The sequence below is a fragment of the Malaclemys terrapin genome, chromosome 6 (genome assembly GCF_027887155.1).
Source record: "Malaclemys terrapin pileata isolate rMalTer1 chromosome 6, rMalTer1.hap1, whole genome shotgun sequence".
In the NCBI taxonomy this organism is placed as follows: Eukaryota; Metazoa; Chordata; order Testudines; family Emydidae; genus Malaclemys; species Malaclemys terrapin.
This window is the reverse complement of record NC_071510.1, coordinates 89462876-89481457: the sequence shown is the minus strand read 5'-3', so window position 1 is coordinate 89481457 and position 18582 is coordinate 89462876. Positions and strand designations below refer to the sequence as shown.

At 42.1% G+C, this 18582-nt stretch overlaps 1 protein-coding gene across 2 annotated transcripts in view; it reads left to right on the top strand.

The window, feature by feature from the left end:
- The window catches only part of AP3B1 (adaptor related protein complex 3 subunit beta 1), a 272041-nt gene that overhangs the window by 30576 nt on the left and 222883 nt on the right, over positions 1 to 18582 (top strand). For both annotated transcript variants that reach the window (XM_054031900.1, XM_054031899.1), the window contains exons 2-3: positions 3721 to 3796; positions 9560 to 9634. In XM_054031900.1, coding sequence (XP_053887875.1) covers positions 3721 to 3796; positions 9560 to 9634 — 151 coding nt within the window. The remainder of the gene's footprint in view (positions 1 to 3720; positions 3797 to 9559; positions 9635 to 18582) is intronic.

Sequence of the window (18582 nt, the reverse complement as noted above, 5' to 3'; positions counted from 1 at the left end):
CCTCAGGCCAAAAACAGGCCTTTTGAAGGTGCACATGAGGATGGCGCACCAATGCAAAGACTTGATCCGTCCCACCTTACCTTTTCGTCCCATCTATCCCCTTTCTATTCTGCATGGGCCCATATCACATCGGACTGTTGGGTGCTCCGCACGGTATCCAATTCTCTGCCCTCCCGCCCTACCACCCCCCTTCTTCATCCCTCTTCAGGGACCCTTTTCACAAGCAACTCCTTGTACAGGAGGTACACGCTCCTATCGCTGGGGACAGTGGAAGAGGTTCCTCAGGAGCAGAAAGACAAGGGCTTTTATTCCCGGTATTTCCTAATACTGAAAGCCAAAGGTGTGCTCAGGCCCATCCTAGACCTGCAAAGGCTTGACAAGTTCATGCGGAAACTCAAGTTCCGCATAGTCTCTTTAGGCTCCATCATCCCTTCCTTGGATCCAGGGGACTGGGTACACCTCCCTCGACTAGAAGGCCGCATACTTTCATATAGCAATCACAGCCCCACAGAAGGTACCTCAGGCTTGTGATCAGCCACAGCTATTACCAGTTCATAGTCCTCCTGTTTGGCCTCTCAGCAGTGCCGCGTGTGTTTACTAAGCATATGGCAGTCATGACCGCCTTTCTGCACAGGTGGCAGGCACAGGTGTTTCTGTATCTCGACGACTGGCTGATCAAGGGCTGCTCCAGGGCTCAAGTGGAATAACAAGTCGACTTCATAAGAACGACTTTTGGTTAACTGAACCTTCTCGTGAACGTGGGAAAATCAATGCTATCCCCCGTTCAGTGTCCCTGGTTCAGTGGATAGAATTTATAGGGGTGGTACTGGTTTTGATGTAGGCCAGGACATACCTCCCTGCTGCATGCTGCACCCTTCCTGCACCCCGACCTCCTGCCCTGAGCCCCCCGCCACTTCTTGCACCCCTGCCCTGAATCCCTGCCGCACCCTGCCCCCTGACCCCCTGCTGCACCCCTCACCTCTCCTGCACCCCACACCCAAACTCCCTGCCCTGAGCCCCCGCCACACCCCTCCTGCACCCTCTGGGGGCAGGGAGTGGGCGGAGTTGGGGTGGGGATTTCAGGGAAGGGGTTGGAATGGGTGCAGGGCAGGAGCGGGGCTGCATGGAAGGGGTGCAGTGGGGGCAGGGCCTAGGGCAGGGGGGGAGAGGGAGATGTCAGTAGTGCGGCCCTCGGGCTTGAGACCCCTGGTTTATGCCCTTCTCTGAAGTGGGACCCCCATGGTTCAACTACACAAGACAAGTGCTGAGCCTCAGTAATCTTAAGAATACCGTTTCCCAGAGCTCCATCTTTGTGGGCACTCTGGTTTATAGTTTATCCCTGCAGGGGGAAGCATGATAGTTTAAACAAATACAGACTCTGTAGAAAGATTTCTGAAACAATCAGTTTACTTGAGACTGCACAAAAGATAGATGTGTGCAAAATAAGAAACACCTGTGCATAATTCCCTGCCTCAGTTTCCTCATCACTCTTCAGTGTTTTTTGGGATTTGGGTCAATGTCTTTTCAGGGTTCCAAGTCCCCTTTTCTGGTCTGCAATCCACCAGTTATGGCTGCTCCTTCAAATCATGGAGTCTCCTCCCTGATCCCTGCAGCTACCTTTCTTCAGCCAACAATCAAAAAGCTCCCTCTCCTTCTGAAACGTGCCACTTTGTGTTCCCCTTTGTCGAACCTCTCAGTTTATGTGGTTTTAAAGGGCTGTACTTATACTTCTGTTTTTTTGTTCCTCTTTTGTGAATTTTCTACTCCACGTCTCTGGAAGAGAAAGGAGAGACCTGCTTTCACCTCGGTTGTAGCTACCCCTTTGTTCTGCCAGGGCCTGACATATTCGCTTCTTGATAATCCTTAGTAACGGTCTCATTCAGAGACATGCAGTGTAGTTGTAGCCATGTTGGTGCCAGAATATTAACGAGACAAGATGGGTGAGGTAATATTTTTTTTTTTTTTTATTAGACCAACTTCTGTTGGTGAGAGAGACCAGCCTTTGAGCCACAGGGAGCTCTTCTTCAAGGAGAGAAGTACTCCCTGCCTCACAACAAAATGCATAGTGGAACAGATAGATTAGCATAAATAGTTAGCACCATTAGGGACCATTCAAGGTAGAGTGGCCTGTTAACACCTCTGCAGTCAGGATAAACATGGGGGTCAGTGGGTTACAGATTGTTGTAATAAGTCAGAAATCCAGCATCTCTGTTCAGTCCATGATTTTTGGTGTCTAGCAGAGTAATAAATTTAAGCGCCCAGGCTTGTCTTTTGAAAGCTTTGTGCAGGTTTCCTTTGTGAAAAGTGTTCACTTACATGTGATAGGATGTTTTTGTGTTTTATCATTTTCCTGTGGGATTTCATTCAAGAGCATAGCGGTTGTCTGGTTTCATCTCATAGTTGTTGGTGGCGTTTAATGCACTGGATGAGGTGTACCACATTTTGTGATAGGCATGTGTAGGATACATGGATCTTGAAAGGTGTTTTGTGGGGGATGTCGATCATTGTAGCAGTGGAGATATGTCTGCAGGTTTTGTACCTGTTCTGGCAGGGTATGGTGCCACTTTGAGTTGGTGTATCTTGGTCTGTGGAGAGCCTGTTTGAAGGCCAGAAGTGGGTGTTTAGGAAAGATTTCTTTCAGGATATGGACCCTATCAAGTATGGGTTGTAGTTGTTTGATGATGCCCTGTGTGGGTTCTGTTACGGGGTGCTAGGTGACAACTAAGAGTGTGTGTGGTCAAAGGGCATTTTGTTTCTGTATTGAAGCTGATTCTCTTGGGGTATTTGAATGGCCCATTTGTTCAGAAGTTGACGCTTGGGCACCTCTTGTGCTAAGGAGACACACAGGAGTTTCTCTGGAAAGAGGTTTACTCACTCAGTGTTACTTACTTGATATCAAGGAGTTAATTGAGTCACACATTTTCATAAAAACTTCTCATGTTTGTCATATTTTCTGAAGGGAAAATGGGTGTATGTGGTGATGGAGGGGGACTGCAAATCAATGGAGTCTGGAAGGGTGGCGAATACTTGGTAATGGAGTATGGAGCTTGTCTCCAGTTGAAATCCAGACTAGAGGGAAAATTAGTCTGGCGTTTCTACAGTATTTTAAATTAGGTGGTCATTATAGATCCTAGAAGAGGAGGTATCAACATCAGACAACCAGATGTGGTGCTAATTAACATCCTTATTGGCAACTTTTGCAAAGAGGCTGGTGACTAATTTGAACTATCCTATCATCTTGAGTTGGGCCTATTAGTCAAGGGTGAGGCCCGCTGGCCGATTAATGATGAGGAATCCTGTGCTTTTGCTAGAGTTCAACAAATATTTTGGCTAAAGAAGGTTTGATAGCTATGAAGAATGAATCTGTCATCTTTCAGAGTAATGGCTGGTACAATTTAAAAGGGATGGGGAACACTTTGCATCCTGTATTACTAAAATGCAGTAATAACATGTAACTAAAAACTCTTTCCCAAATTGCATGTGATGGTAACATACTAATCATCTTTCGGATCTTGATTTTGATTGTTACTTCTAGCATCATCTTTTGCTTTGTATAAGTGGCAGCTCATCTCAGAATGAATAGTTTGAGCAACAAATTTGTCCCATGTACTGACTTAACTATTTCTTCCTGCAAACCGGTTTTATAAGAACATAAAACGATGCTTTTGATTTACAGTATTGAATTTTCTAATCTTTTTTTTTTCTTCCCTTCCACTGTAGGAATGAAGACCTAAAGCAAATGTTGGAAAGTAATAAAGATTCTGCTAAGTTGGATGCTATGAAAAGAATTGTTGGGGTATGTGAAATTCAAAACATTTTTTGTGTGTGGCCAATACATGTTGATGCTGGTTTCTCTGTGTGACTCCTTCACTACAGTATTTCAATATGTAAATGGTTTGAAAAGCTAGGGTGAAGTGCTATTTTCTTTAAATATCAAGATGGAAAATTTAAAATGGATACAAGTACACAAATATTTCAATGACAAATGTGTGTAATGTTTCTATAAATTTGTAGAGCTATGATATAAAAATGCAGGTATTGACTGTATTCTCCCTACTGTGTTAATGTCGCACAACTCCTAATTATGTCAAAGAAACAGTCCAGTTATTTTTCTCAGACCTGCAGTCTGAAGAGCTGTAGGTGTTTCTTACTTGGAGTAAACTGAGAAATATTTGAAATGTTTTTAACTTTATTTTTGTAAATGATTATCAATCCATGATGTAATTTTTTCCTAAAATATAAATACTTTTTTAAATTGACATTTGAATATTTTGAGTGTTAAACCTGAATTACAAAAGTTTAAAAACTCGTCTGTATACCTGTACGTGAGATTCCCAAAACCGCTGAGTATAAAGAGGTTAGACCTTTTACAATGCTTTCTAAAGGTCTACATTGGTATTTACAGTTGAGGGTAAGGTTGCTCACTTGGGGGAGAGGGGGGAAATCACTTGTTCCTAGTCTAGATAAGGGCCCGGACTTCTGCATTTCCTCCTGATGGAGCGTTTGATCAAACGCTGTATTGTGGAAATGCAGATGTACCCTCACCTTGATAAGGTGATGAACTATAACATCTGATCTGAATCATGGAACTAGATAACCAGCTCTGGCAGAGATCTCTGGGAGTCCAAAAAAAAAAAAAAAAAGCTAAGGTGGTTGTCAAGCTGCCTAAGGAGTAGTTAGAGAAGAGACCAGTTTCTAAGATGTAAAGTTTTTCTTTTTATCTGTATCTGAGCCAGAGGAAGTCTATCTTGCTAGGCTTCACAAATAATCAGATGCAGTATATTATACAAAACTGCTAGTTTCTTTTGTTTTACTACCACTTGCTCTTTTTAAAAGAGAACTACTGTTTCAATTGGTAACTTCCTGCAATCCACCTCAAAAAAGTGAATCTCTACTCCCCCCAAAAATGGTGATTAAAGGTGCTAGAGTTTCTGAAGCCTCAGCCCTCAGGGCTGGTCTGTACTACCCGCCGGATCGGCAGGCAGCGATCGATCCAGCGGGGGTCGATTTATTGCATTTAGATTTTATCGCGTCTAGATAAATCGACTGCCGAGAACTCTCCCGTCGACTCCGGTACTCCACTGGAGCAAGAGGCGCAGGCGGAGTCAGCGGGGGAGCATCAGCAGTCGACTCACCGCAGTGAAGACACTGTGGTGAGTAGATCTAAGTACGTCGACTTCAGCTACTTTAGTCACGTAGTTGAAGTTGCGTAACGTAGATCGATTTCCACCCCCCCAAGTGTAGACCAGGCCTCAGAGGCTCGGAATATCCGTCGTTTTCCATTGAGGCAAGTTGCAAAGAGCTTTATATAGGTGAACATAAGCTTTAAGGTCTAAACTGGAGGCAAGAGTTGGGAGAGGTGTAGGTGACAGTGGATGTTAAAATTATGTTGTCAAAGGCACTCTGAGCACAGGAACAGTCTTGTTCTGACTTCGTTGGCACTTCAGAAAGAGAGTAGTAAAACTAAGTTTACTTTCAATTAGTAAAAAAAAAAAAAAAAAAATAGAAATTTGATTGAATAGGGTGTTCATATCACAAGTGATGTTTTTTATCTTCCTAATAAACATTAATGCAGTAAAAATAACTTTGAGAATCATAGAGGTTTACAAGATTACAAAGAATTGCTATTTAGGAAAATTTAGATGTATATGGCAACTAATATCTATAAATGCGTTCTGTAAAAACACATCTTAATATTTCTTTTAAAAATCTGTCTGAACCCCAGACAATCAATGTAACTTTGCAGCTTCAATCATAATCTTCCTGCTATCCTTATATTTGTCACCCCAAGGAAAAACTTTTGGAGAACAGTTGAAGCTTGCAGTGTCCTGAAAGTGGCCTGAGCCTAGATTTGGAGCTAGCAAACAAGTTCAAGTGCCTAGTACCCCTCTTGGAGAAACTTCTACTACCTGCCCCCTTACTACCATTTTAAACAAAAAATTAAAAAAAAAAAAAATATCCCCAAACCTGCTGCATCACATGTACAGCATCTGTCTTGAGCAGAAACTTGCACAGGACAACATACAGGCATGGAGCTCCATCCTGCATTCCTTGCAACATATTCAACTCCTGGTGCCTTCAGTAGGAGCTTTGGGTATACAAGGCATACAGGATTTGAGCTCCTAATGGCTATGCACAGCAGCTAAATTGGTGTGATTAGACCTTAGTCCTGGAAAGCCCCATTATATTCTTTTGAGCTAATGATCCATGAACTAAAGAGGATTTACACTCATCATTATGACTTAATGAGTCAAAATACATTCTTTTAAAAGACACTAAATGCATATCTACATGGTACACTGGAGCTACTATGGCTGGTCAGTTAAATAATGCAAGTTACATATATATTTTTTTGATAGGCTGTAACTATGTGGTAACAATTCAAAACTAGATAATCAACCATATCTTTTGAACACTCCTGTCATAGCAAGTTGTTTGATGTCATAGTAGTACTAATACTTAGCTCTTGTATAGTGCTTTTCATCAGTAGATCTTGCCTCTTTAATGACCAGATGGGAACAGAATTTATTTCTTGTCTGGTCATTTGTCATTAGAACCACAGCCCTGACAGCCTACTCACCTTGTGAGGAGGACCCCTTTACATGGGCTCTTCTAGCTAAGAAACAGGACAAAGGAGGTTGCAGAAACCCACCCTTCACTGTCTCTTAGCAACTGAACATGATTTAACTTCTCCGGGATGTTCTGTTTTAAATTCCTAGTCTTAAACAACAGGGTTGTAGTAAAATAAAATTTAAGACGAGAGAGAATTGGATTAAAATAAAATGGTATGCGTGGCATCTAGCGTTCACCTCTGCAAAAGTTGGCTATATCTAGGGCTATACCAAATTCACAGCCATGAAAAACACATCACAGATGGTGAAATCCGATCTCCGCCCGTGAAATCTGGTCTTTTGTGTGCTTTTACCTTATACTATACCAATTTTATGGGGAGACCAGAGTTTCTCAAATTGGGGGTCTCGACCCAAAAAGGAGTTGCAGAGGAGTCACAAGGTTCTTTTAGGGGGGATCGTGGTATTGCCATCCTTACTTCTGTGCTGCCTTCCGAGCTGGGTGGCTAGAGAGAGCGGCTGTTGGCTGAGCATCCAGCTCTGAAGGCAGCGCCCAGCCAGCAGCAGCGCAGAAGTAAGGGTGGCAATGTCATACTATACCATCTTACTTCTGCACTGCTGCCTTCAGAGCTAGGCGGCTGCTGACTGAAGGCCCAGCTCTGCAGGCAGCAGTGCAGAAGTAAGGATGGCAATATCATACCATGCCATCCTTACTTCTGCGCTGCTGCAAGCGGCAGCACTGCCTTCAGAACTGGGTGGCCAGAGAGCAGAGGCTGCCTGCCAGAAGCCCAGCTCTAAGCAGAGCCGCCCCCAGCAGCAGCGCAGAAGTAAGGGTAATAGTATCACAACTCTCCCCTTCCCCCCCCTTAATGACCTTGCAAAACTCCCCCCTCCCCCCCCAACTTCTTTTTGGCTCAGGACCCCTACAATTACAACACCATGAAATTTTAGATTTAAATAGCTGAAATCATGAACTTTACGATTTTTAAAATACTATGACTGTGAAATTGACCAAAATGGACCATGAATTTGGTAGGGCCCTAGCTATATCTTAAATTCTCTAACATTATCCTTTCCTCTCCAGCTTGTTCTTTTTCCCCTGACCCCTTTGTAATATGCTGCATATTTGAGACATAGCTCTTGTCCTCCTCCCTTTACAGTCTGACACTCCTCCTCCCCCCCCTCCTATTTTTTTAGGTATTCTAGTCATCTTATAAAGCATGTGGGTCTAAGTTACATCAACATTTCAACAATGTGTAATGTTTGATCAGATAAGAACATAAGAATGGCCATACTGGGTCAGACCAATGGCCCATCTAGCCCGGTATCGTGTCTTCTAATGGTGGCCGGTGCTACATGCTTCAGCGGGAATGAACAGAACAGGGCAATTATCAAGTGATCTGTCCTGTTGTCCAGTCTCAGCATCTGGCAGTCAGAGGCTTGGGGACTCCCCGAGTATTGGGTTGCATCCCTGACTATCTTGGCTAATAGTCATTGGTAGATCTATCCTCCATGAATTTATCTAATTCTTTTTTTTAACACAATTATATTTTTGGCCTTCACAACATTCCCTAGCAATGAGTTCCACAGGTTGACTGTATATTGTTTGAAGAAGTACTTCCTTATGTTTGTTTTAAACCTGCTTCCTATTAATTGGGTGACCTGTAGTTCTTGTGTTATGTGAAGGGATAAATAACACTCTTTACCTCCCCCCCACCCCACACACACCATTCATGATTTTACAGACCTCTTGATTTTTTTTGTCTGTAGTCAGGGTAAGGAGGGGGTATATGATAGCTATTGCCTGTCATCTGCCAATATTCCACTGTATAACTTTGGATTTCCTGTCTCCAGAATCTGACATTTTTGAGTGTCCATTTGATATTTTGTCCACCTTTAGTCAATCTGAGGAGTCAGGGTGACTGGATCCTGGTTTAATTGTCTCTTGTCCCTGGCTGAAGGTATTTAACCTTGGTCCATTTCCCTGTCTACCTTGCATCTGAACGTAAAAACAGAGCTCAAATGTTTTTAACTTTCACATTAGTTCTACTTGACTATGAATTACTGGAGTTGAATACCTATATATCACAATGTTAAAAATGATTCTCCTGGAATTTGTTGATCCAGTAGAAATGGGAATTTTACAACTTATTTACATGTGAAAATATTTAGCTTCATAAATAGCTCCTTAAAAAAAAAAGTAACTGAAGTGAGGGATGAAACTAAACTGTACTTCAGTGTCACGATTAATCTGTAATTACAATATCAAGTGAGAAGGCAACTAAAATAAATATAGAAAGTAAATTTGAATCATTGTTAATTCTTTACTGGAAAGATATTTGAGTTTCATGAGATGTTCGCACTCCCCCTTCACACATTGGCTGTGGTGCTGTGCAATAAAACTTATATGCTCTTACCCAACAAAATAACACAACCATTTGTTTGGTATTAATGTACTTCACTACTCATAAGTCATACTTTTTTCCTTTGTTCATTTTCCTTCTGTGCAAACCCTTTCTTGAGGATTTTTTCATTTAGGTGCATTGTGCCAGACAATCTTATTTATTCTTGTGTAAACTCTGAATGTGACATCTACGTCACAGAATTTTTACTCTTTTGTGCACTAAAATCTAACTCTTATGGGAAACCTTTTCAAAACTTGTTCATAATATACTCTGGTTTAGTTTTGGCTTTTTTTTTTGGGTGGGTGGGGGGAATAGATCTTGAAATTGAAAGCCTGAAAAAGCTGTCAATGCCTAAGCGAATTAAAAAAAAAATGGCAACTTTTGAATTTCAAAATCCAGTTTTTGTATTTCTTAACACAGAGCAAGGGGCTGAAATTCCTGCCCTGCTCCAGATGGTGGTGTTCCCTTTCCTGGCGCAAAGCAATTTGCTGGCAATCAATTAAAGGAGACTTATTAAGACAGGTTGGAAATATTGGGCCAAAATATTTTTTTTTAACTATTAACAATATTGTACTTCTCTTTCAGATGATTGCTAAGGGGAAGAATGCATCCGAGTTGTTTCCAGCTGTTGTGAAGAATGTGGCCAGTAAAAATATTGAGGTACTCTTAAAAAGAATACACACAAATTTACTATTATGGAGGATATTTTTGTTATAAAAGTACCACTTCAGTTTTCACTTTAGTTTAAATCACAAAGTACCTTTAAATTGTATTTTACTAGAATTCACCAAGGTTTAATCTTAGTAGGAGTCTTGTAGAAATAGTATAATCTGATATCTGAGATAAGGAAATGTACAGTATTGAGCCTAGTTTTCTTGTAGTGATTTGGTGGGGGAGTGAATTTTTGTAACTCTGAAAATAGTCCTTAAGAGAGCAAATTCAAGAAGTTTAGTAGTTTGTGGTATATGTTCCTAAGAGTGCTTCGTAAATGACATAACTAGCCTTTGGTAACAGTCTCTGCAAAAAGGCCCAGGATAGAGTGAACATAGACCGATCTACTTTCTTTCACAAAGTGGTTCTTGTAGAGCAGGGGTGAGACATGGGAGAGAAGCTTGCCCTTTGCCAGTGGCGTACTAAATGTGCTCTGTAAATAGAGAGCTTCAGTGTGCAGGGTTATCAAAATAGTATCTTCAATAACCTTTACATTTACTTCACAAAAACTATTTTTAACATCATTAAATAAGTCTCTCAGAAATTGCTGACCAATCCAAGTTTGGTGTTGAAATGCATCGTTACAGTAACAATTTTTGGTCAGCAAAAAGTTTAATTATTAAACAGCTAGAATTAATCCTTCTTCTTTGAGCATCAGTGCAGATTCCCATACTTGGGCATGTACATTTGTAGTCTACGCCTGGCCGGGAATCCCTTGGAAAGGTATAATTGTTGTGGGGCCACATAGGTGTCTCCTTGAGGCAACAAATATTCTAGTCATGGTTCCTCCTAGGTAACCCTCTCTTCTTTTTAATATCTGAAAAGTAAATAAGAACTTCCACTAGGCGACCAACTTTTATCTGCTGTTTCTTTATCTCTTCTGGGTACAGCTTATATAATTGTACATAGTTAAAAATTGTAAAATTTATTTCAGGAGAGCTCTATTTGTATTTAAAAGTTCTGATGCCAAGAACTGGCGTCCTTCCCAGGATGGCAGGTTAGGCAAAAAAGACTCGGTTTAAAGAATGCCTGTCTTGCATCATTCAAGTTTTAATCTCTGGTCCTCATAATGATACTTGGGTGAAGGTCAGTTAACCTGTTTGTACCATATCTATTTTAAATGTACTTGTTGGCCTGCAGCGATCCAAAGTCTCAGGTCTGGTCAATACTGTGAGTTGGAAGCATTTTCAGGTTCCTTTGAAGTACCAGCCTCAGAATGTATGTTTGGTGCTGAGAAGGTCTGTATGGTCTAGGTGTAAAAGGAGCTCTGACATTGTTCTGCACTATTACTTCCTGGGATTAAAAGACTGTGAGAAGAAAAAGAGAAGACAACACAATAATTTCCTTGGATGAGTTTTTAGAAGCAGTGACTCTAGTAAGGAACCAGTGCCAAACCTTTGTGCGAGAGCAAGTACTTTATGTTCCAGGACTCTTCAGTGCAGAGGGGAAAATCCATGTTCTTGGTGCCAAAGATTAAGCTCCTGGCTCTGGTGCTTGTTCCTGGGTACCGAGACCAACACTTCAGTGGTAGCACTGATCTTGTATAGTGTTCTGTGCCCAATATTGATGAAATTGAAAGGCAGAAATTAGTACACTCTTTCCTATCCATGGGTACCTTTCTCAATTCAGCAAGGAAGAAATCTCTTGCCAGTCACCCCAACATCTGTGTTGGGGCATAGGATTCCTCTGGAGCCAAATATTTAGATCCAGGGAGCTGTATAGTCAGCCTTGGTGTCATTTGTTTTCCAGGCTTCATTAGTTCCACGGTCAATGCTGAGTACTGTGTAAAAAGAAGAACAGGAGTACTTGTGGCACCTTAGAGACTAACAAATTTATTAGAGCATAAGCTTTCGTGGACTACAGCCCACTTCTTCGGATGCATATAGAATGGAACATATAATGAGGAGATATATATACACACATACAGAGAGCACAAGTACTCCTGTTCTTCTTTTTGCGGATACAGACTAACACGGCTATTACTCTGAGTACTGTGTAGCCACCCGCTCTGGATTTTCAGTTATATACCTCTACCCTGATATAACACAACCCGATATAACACAAATTCTGATATAACGCGGTAAAGTGCTCCAGGGGGGGCGGGGCTGCGCATGCCAGTGGATCAAAGCAAGTTCGATATAACGCGGTTTCACCTATAACGCAGTAAGATTTTTTTTTTTTTGGCTCCCAAGGACAGCGTTATATCGAGGTAGAGGTGTATTTGTCCTAGGTCTGTTCCTGGGGATAACTAGTTCCACCTGATGCTTATGGAAACTGTTTGTGAGTCCCATGGCTATTTCGGGCATTTCAGCTGTAGATTTTTGCCATACAGGAGACAAGTGGAGCTGAATTACTTGCTATAGTTTCTCAGCACTGTATGATTCTGACACCTGTAAAGTCTGTGATCTAGATCATCAAACTGCTAGTATCATCCACTTCTCCTACAGATAAATCAGAGTCCATGATTGAGGAGGAAAATTTCTCTGTGGAAAAGGAGGCATATCAACATAAGTGTATCTAAATAATTTCTCATCTTTGCCAAAGGAAGTCATGACTTACACCAGAGATGACTTTCTGGAAAACTTTCAAATCCTTTCAAAATCACTTCTCCAAAATTGGATGTACTGAACCTTGAGCTCTCTATTGTCCAGAGGAAGTTTCTGAGGCTGTTTGACTTCTTGAAGCCACATCTGAGCTCGGTGGCAGTGGCTACTAAAGAAGGCCTCATGGACTCTGCCAAGGATTCATGGATTATACCTGTGATATTTGCAGGCCAGATACCACATGCGGTGGGGAGTTGGTGGCTGCTGCAACTGTGTAGTATGGGGAGCAGGATGTGCAGGGAACCTGCTGAAACTGCCAGTTGCCGCAGTGACTGGCTGGGGGACTGGATGCCTGTACCCCATGAGTACTGGCCCCCTCTCCCCAGGAGTGCTGGGCAACCCCTGCCTTCTTCCTTCCCCCTCCCCCAGTGATAACCCCTGTGAGTAGTGACCTGTCACTGCCAGGAGAGGAGCCCCAGGGCACAGAGCCGTATCCGCTTCAGCCAGCCAGCCAGAATCCCCTCTTGCCCCGGTCCAGGAACAGGTTGCTCCAATCCCCTTTTGGCTCTGGGAAGATAAGTTAAGGAGCACATGGTGCAGGGAGGAGGGTAGTGGCAGCTCCCTGCTGCTGGAGGATCTGTGTCAAGGTAACTAGGATCTGCTCTTTCCTGGGTCCGAGATCTCTGTCCCACCTCTGATGGGAAAGATAATTTTGGGATTTGAGAGTATTGGGCACCCCATATCCCCATCAGGTACCATCTCTCTTCCCCCGCTTCCACCCCGTGGTATCCCCTCTATGGGGACATGTCCAAAACTGCAGGACTTAAAGGGGCTTCATTGTGGATTCTATCAAGTGTAACTACATAAGTCACTAACAGTAAATTGTTTTTTGTTTTAAAAAGTTTTGTTTTTATAATGGGGTTAGAGATAATAGTTTAATAAACAATACATTATTTTCTGTTTTGTTTTTCCTGTCCTCCCATCCCCCAATATTAATCCTGACATTTACCCAAAAAAGTGGAAAGTTTCTTTTGTGTACTGATTTTTTTTACCTATTTTTAAAATTTTTTAAATAAACATTGATAAATTCCTGGGAAGTTAAAAATATAAAATGGAAACAAAGGGCTTCATTCATAATACAGCCATTTGCAAAGTAACTTATTAACCAGAATTTATTAGTTGACTCCCCAAACCATCATCATCATCCCCACCCCTTTTTGGAGATATTCCTTCATTCTTCCTCTTTAGTGGCATGAATTGGAAGCTCCTCTCATAAGTGGATTCTAGATATAAATTCACTCTGTGCCACAAAAATATACCCTTCTCAGGGATCCATCTCACATGGAACTACTAGAGGGTGAAGTCTTTTACAGCTTGAGGCAGTAAGTGTTTTGTCAGCAAAACAAGGCAAGAGGATTCCATTCCTGTTGCTATTCTTTTCCAAAAAAGAAAGCAGGACACACTCTCTATGAACTTGAGTACTCAAGTTTTACCTGCAGTTTCAATTTCTCCTTCAAGTAATTGTCCATATTTACATTTCACGTGTGTGTGTGTGTGTGTGTATATATATATGTATATAAATAAAATAAAAATGGGCAGAGTGCACCAACTGCCGTTCGGTTCTCAAAGCCAGTCTCTTTGCTTTGAGATGAGCAGCTCACTGTCCTTGTTGACTGACTGCTGGCAACCCCCTTCTAATCCTTAAACTGCACTAGATTAAAGATGAGATACTTTTATTAGTAAATTAGTTAGTTTTTGTTGCTCAGTGACACTCCTTTATTTCTTAATTTCTTATTTTTTCTGAATTAGGCCCTGGTCAAGGGGATGGTGTCTAAATCTCCTGGAATTAAATATTGCCTCTCACGTCAGGGAGCAATGCCTGTGAAAGATGGATACTAAGGTGTCTTTATTGCTTCGGGGAATTGCATGTTTCTGGAAAATATGCTGTCTTCAAATCTTTCAGTTTAAAAACCAGGAAGGACAGGGAAACAAATATTCCTCATGAGCAAGGCTGTGAGACCAGTTTGGCTCAGGATCTGTAGGACTTCTCTCCCCTATCTCTCCACCATTTGTGGTCCATTGGAACTAGAGAGTGAGCATGGGGCACTAACCCACAGGGCCTCATCATCAGTCCAGTCACTGGCTTAGACAAAAACTGCAAAAACACTCTGTAGAAAAGCTGAGGGAGTGAGAAACCCAATAGAGAGCTCCCTACCAAGGTCTCCCCTAGGTGTAAGTATTCCACTTGACACTGATTGTCCTCTGAGGCTTTGTGACCCTGAGTGGTTCCCACTGATGTTCAGTTTCATGCTGGCACTGAAGTGCTGGGTACCAGGAATATTTAGGTTGGCATCTCCTTTTAAGAGCATGGGACCAAAAATGGCTGACTTCCGCTGGCCCTCCTCACTCCTGCACTGGCACCCTAGAGATTCCTCTGGCACCATAGCTTGTGGTACCACGCTCTCTAAGGTTCTTAACTCTCCTGGCTACGTCAGCTCCAGCGAGAGAAGACTCACCACCATTAGGACTAGCCATGCCACTGCACTAATTGACACCCTTGAGGTTCACAGTACTGGTGTACTTAGTGATATCCAGGGTTCCTAGTTTTCTGTGATTTAAAAAAAAAAAAAAACAACCCAAATTCTCTGATAAACATAAACAACAAGGAGTCTGGTGGCACCTTAAAGACTAACAGATTTATTTGGGCATAAGCTTTCGTGAGTAAGAACCTCACTTCTTCGGATGCATAGAGTGAAAGTTACAGATGCAGGCATTATATACTGACACATGGAGAGCAGGGAGTTACTTCGCAAGTGGAGAACCAGTGTTGACAGGGCCAATTCAATCAGGGTGGATGTAGTCCACTCCCAATAATAGATGAGGAGGTGTCAATTCCAGGAGAGGAAAAGCTGCTTCTGTAATGAGCCAGCCACTCCCAGTCCCTATTCAAGCCCAGATTAATGGTGTTGAATTTGCAAATGAATTTTTTAGTTCTGCTGTTTCTCATTGAAGTCTGTTTCCAAGTTTTTTTTGTTCAATGATAGTGACTTTTAAATCTGTAATAGAATGACCAGGGAGATTGAAGTGTTCACTTACTGGCTTATGTATGTTACCATTCCTGATGTCTGATTAGTGTCCATTTATTCTTTTGCGGAGGGACTGTCCGGTTTGGCCAATGTACATGGCAGAGGGGCATTGCTGGCACATGATGGCATATATAACATTAGTGGATGAATGAGCCTTTGATGGTGTGGCTGATGTGGTTGGGTCCTCTGATGCTGTTGCCAGAGCAGCAACTACACACCACACCACAGAAACGCCAACCCAGGAACCTATCCCTGTAGCAAACCTCGTTGCCTACTCTGTCCCCATATCTACTCTGGCAACAGCATCAGAGGACCCAACCACATCAGCCACACCATCAAGGGCTCATTCACCTGCACATCCACTAATGTTATATATGCCATCATGTGCCAGCAATGCCCCTCTGCCATGTACATTGGCCAAACTGGACAGTCCGCAAAGTGTGAATTGCGTTAGATTTTTAAAATCTAATTAATTAAATATTTGGAGTGTTTTACCTTGTCTTCCAGATCATCAAAGCACAATGTGGTTAGAGATATCAAAAACATAAAATCTAAGAGATGAACTATACAACTATATATTCAGGTTGAGTGATTTGGCTAGTGTTAAACCTTTCTGTGTGTATTTTTCTCAACCAGTGTGATGGGAATGCATTGTAAATCTGGCTTCAAACTGAGACCCAGCTGTCTATTGGGAAGTGTTACTGATAAGAATGGCTATAAAGTTGATAATTTTGAGTTCTGTTAACTGTTACACTCCTGCCACTTATTACACACACAGTCCAGGGATAGTTTTAAAACTAAGACTTTATAAAATTTTATATAGAAAGGTTAAATGCATCCTGCATAAGCCCTACAACAACTTGGTCTCAATTAGCACAACCACCACCAACCTCCTGGGCTGACATTTTTCTTCCCTACTGTGTTCCCTTTTTTCCTCTTCAGCAGTGCTATAACCCTTAAAGGCACAGGGCAGTTAACCCCTGCCATTCCCTTATGTGTTCATAGAATATCAGGGTTGGAAGAGACTTCAGGAGGTCATCTAGTCCAACCTCCTGCTCAAGGCAGGACCAATCCCCAGACAGATTTTTTTTTTTTTTTTTTACCCCAGTTCCCTAAATGGCCCATTCAAGGTTTGAACTCACAACCCTGGGTTTAGCAGGCCAATGCTCAAACCACTGAGCTATCCCTCCTCTTTAGTGTTCTATACTTCCCCCTCATAAATGTAATGTTGTTCTGACATTTCTATTAACAATATATATAATGTTCAGTCCATCAATTTGATTTATTAGTAATATCCCGTGAGTTCCACATACTCATAAAGTTGTTGCCTAACACCGATTGTGTGGCAAGTGTAGTATCCAACAAAATAGCCATTTCTGATTATTTAAATTCCCAAAGATGCTCATAGTTATGAAATACATGTTTCCCCATATGACCAAAGGTTTAACAATGTAACTGTCATGTGGCATGACAAAATACCTACTAAATCAGTGGTTCTCAAACTTTTGTATTGGTGACCCCCAGGAGCGCTGCCAGCTTTTCTTCTGCCCTAGGGGGGCAGAAGGTCCCGCCCCGAAATGCCGCCCCCCACAGAGGCGGCGGAAGGTCCTGCTGCCGAAATGCCACCGCAGTCGCCGCGCCGCCCCCCAAATTGTAGCGCTTAGGCGACCGCCGGCCCTGGTGACCCCTTTCACACAGCAAACCTATGAGTGTGACACCCCCCCCCAATAAATTAAAAACACTTTTAAAATATTTAACACTATTATAAATGCTGGAGGCAAAGCAGGGTTTGGGGGTGGAGGTTGACAGCTCGTGACCCCCGCCTGTAATAACCTTGCAACCCCCTGAGGGGTCACAACCCCCAGTTTGAGATCTCCTGTACTAAATGAACATAACAAATTATCCAGAACTATAAAACACTTGATGTAGATCAGCATCCATACTTTAATTCAATATCACTAATACCAGTTTTGGATAGAATGCAGGTTAAGGTACAAGAGTAAGTACTGGGCATAGCTTATATTTGTCTCATGAATAACTCTGTGGTGCATTCACCAGTTCAGTAGCTGGATTTAGACACTGATAAGTCTGGTGCCCCTGACTGTTCATACATCATTGTCTGTGGGACTCTTCTCTCTAGCTGGATAACCTTGCATGTCAGTGGGTTATTCTGGTGATCTCTCCTGTTGTGCAGTACTGGTTTCAGGAGCCATGATCTTGGTTTGATAGTCATGTCTTTCAGTGGCTGGTGTAAATGTCACATCAGTCTGAGCTGTTCCCAGTTCACATCCTCTGTATTTCCCAGTTGTGGATCAAATGATTCAGAGTCTCTGTGCCGTGTCCCATCACGTAATGAGGTTCGTTTTCACTATCAATATCACTGGAGTCTGAATTCCTGGCCTCATTTTGATTTCCTGTTATGCTAGTTTGCCTTGTTCTCATGTATTCTGCTATGGTGTTTTGGAGGGCAGTGGTATATCCAAAGGTAAGAAGTCACCGGGAACTAGAAGATTGCACTGAACCTCCTTTTCCATCTTCTGCTTTTATTTCATAGATAGGACTAGTCTCCTTTCCTTTGAATTACTACATGAATTCTGTCTTCCCAATAGGATCTTAATTTGCCTAGTCCCTTTCTCTCTGAAAGATTCCAGATGGGTATTCTGTCACATGGCAAGAGGGCAGCATTGTGCACTCTGATCATAATGATTCTTTCCATGGGCGGCTTATTTTTTGAGAACATAAGGTTCTTTCATCTGCTGATTCCATTCTCAATGTAATCTTTATGGTTCCCAGGTGGAGATTCAGAGTTTATAGGTAGGCCACATGCAATGTCAACGGGCATATGTGCTGATCCTTAATATAATAAATAGAAGGGTGAGATCCCTGGTGCCTCAATCTAAGTACAGTTGTAGGCATAAATTACCTTTCTGAGGGAGTCCTTTCAGTTTACTTTTGTTCTTCTGGCAAGGTTGTCAGCATAGCCAGCAGAATTTGGTTTAGAATTTTTTACTTGCCAATTGCCCTGATTGTGTGAGATGGCACCGTTTTACAGTAGTGCTGTAACCTTCTGAATAGATTATTTTCCAACTCTGCCCTTTGATCATGATGAATCCTTTTTAGGAAACCAAATTGTAAAACTAAGTACAGTAATTGAAGATCTTGTCTGCCACAGTCTTTTCTGACTTGGTGGTACGGAGGGTTGGACAAACCTATTGAAGTGATCCACTATGACTAAGGTGTATTTATATCCTCCTTCTGTCTCTGTGCA